The 2,054-nt window shown below is 37.1% G+C and overlaps 1 protein-coding gene across 1 annotated transcript; it reads right to left on the bottom strand.

The window, feature by feature from the left end:
* Positions 1-1,179: 1,179 nt before the first annotated feature.
* LOC110116444 lies at positions 1,180-1,743 on the bottom strand. Its single transcript, XM_020850011.1, has one exon. It carries the CDS (start codon positions 1,741-1,743, stop codon positions 1,180-1,182), a length of 564 nt encoding a protein of 187 aa, XP_020705670.1.
* Between the last annotated feature and the right edge of the window lie 311 nt (positions 1,744-2,054).

Below are 2,054 nucleotides of genomic sequence, written 5' to 3'. Positions count from 1 at the left end.
AATAGATAAGTTTCCATTGATAGATAATGAACAATAAGGACTATGAACACAATCCATGACTAGATTAGAAAAATTGATTGGAAAGCCAAAATACTCCAAATCCTTGCATAAAGTAGGCCAACCCATTGAATTATAGGCTTGTTGCATAACTATTTTAATAGAAACTAAACGTTTGGAAGATTTAGAGTACCTGAACTTGTGGAAGATTTCATGGGCTACCAATACATTATCTGATAGTGATCTACCTTTCAAGAATGCCACTTGCTCTACCTAAATTAGTATATGAATAACAAGCAATATTCTATTCAAAATCATCTTTGCAGCTATCTTGTAAACAAAGTTACATAAGCTGATCGATTTAAAGTTGGAAGGAGATAAAGGGTTTTTTAACTTAGGAATCAGCACTATAATAGTTTCTTTCCACTCCTTGTACATCATTCCAGTTTGAAGAAGTGATACACTGCATTCCAAAGATCTACCATGATTATAGACCTATATGCCTTGAGAAAGGAATAAGAAATCCCATCTTTGCTCAGAGCAATGTTTCCACCCAGCTCTTGGATAACCTTATCCATGTCTTCAAATGAAAACTCTCTGTTTAATACCAAAGAGACTTCTACACTTAATGTCTTCCACGGTTTAGGCCATCCCAATAAAGAACACTCCCTTTCTTTCCACTTTTCCTTGAAATAGTTGTTGAGAACATTTTCCACCTAAATTTGTTCTTCCAAAATAAATGCATTCTCATCCTTAATTTTGTGCTTAAAATTTATATTCCTCCTCGCACTGGCATAAGCATGAAAGAATATAGTGTTTGAGTCCCCTTCCATCAGCCATTTCACTTTGGCTCGTAGCCTCCACCATGTACAAAGATGAGCTAATGTAGAATTCAGATTATCCATTTTTACCTAAAGTAGCCAAGCCTCCTCTTCATCCAGAAAACTGATTTCAGCTTCCTTAGTTTGTAATTCCAGGATTTGTTTCTTCAGCTCCTCTTTCAACTCATTTAGCTCTTTATACTTGGCTTTATTCCAATAAAACAATGCTTTTAATGCTCTATTAATTTTTTGACTCAAAATATAAGAAAGATTACCACAAACTTTTCTCCCCCATGCCTTCTTAACAATGGTCAAAGAGGCTGGATATGATGCCCACAGCACTTCAAACTTTATCTGCTTCTTACATGTCTTGTTGAACTAATAAATTCAGCAAAATTGGACTGTGATCTGATGTGATCCTTGCCAAATGCCTCACCACCATCCGTTGGGACAAGTTCATATCCGCAGAGTTGAGAAGGCACATATCCAACTTCTCAAGTATCCTCTCAACTCCCTTTTTGTTGTTGCACCATGTGAACATAGGACCAATGCTCTCCACTTCATGTAAATCATTGCAAGTAATAAAGGACTTCATCTCCTTAGTACCAAGAGAATAAACAAACTCCCTTCCTCCCTTCTTCTCCTCCCTTGATAGCAAACAGTTAAAATCACCACCCACTATCATAGGGACTTCCTTAGACACATGATACTCCAACCTTTCCCAAAGACACCTTCTTTTATAAGTGTCCCTACTTCCATATAATGTTGCAATCTTCCACTTCCCTTTATTAAGCACCTCCAACTTCCCAACCACAAATTGTGAAGAGGACTCCAGTACTTTGAATGAGGCCATATTTTTCTTCCATAACACAATGATTCCTCCGGATAAACCTTTAGCTGGGACAAGAAAATAGTCCCAATCCATTCCTATCAACATATTCACATCTTTTCTATCTATTAAAGATAGCTTAGTTTCAAGTCACCCAAGAAAGAACACTCCATACTCCTTAGTAAACTCTTTTAAATATAGGGAAGCTTTTATTTTTTAGCTCCCCTACAATTCCAGAAACCTATGGATAATTTCATTGATTAGTAGGGGGAGATTTCCCCAGATTCTCCATCAGATCACCTTCCCCCCTTCTATTCCTTGAGACCAATTCAATTGGCCCCAAACCTTTATGTTGCTTCAAACCTTTCTTCCTTGCAATGGCTGAATTGTTCCCTGGATTGTTCAAC

This window comes from Dendrobium catenatum, unplaced genomic scaffold (genome assembly GCF_001605985.2).
Source record: "Dendrobium catenatum unplaced genomic scaffold, ASM160598v2 fragScaff_scaffold_546, whole genome shotgun sequence".
In the NCBI taxonomy this organism is placed as follows: domain Eukaryota; kingdom Viridiplantae; phylum Streptophyta; class Magnoliopsida; order Asparagales; family Orchidaceae; genus Dendrobium; species Dendrobium catenatum.
This window is presented reverse-complemented; position numbering and strand designations above follow the sequence as displayed.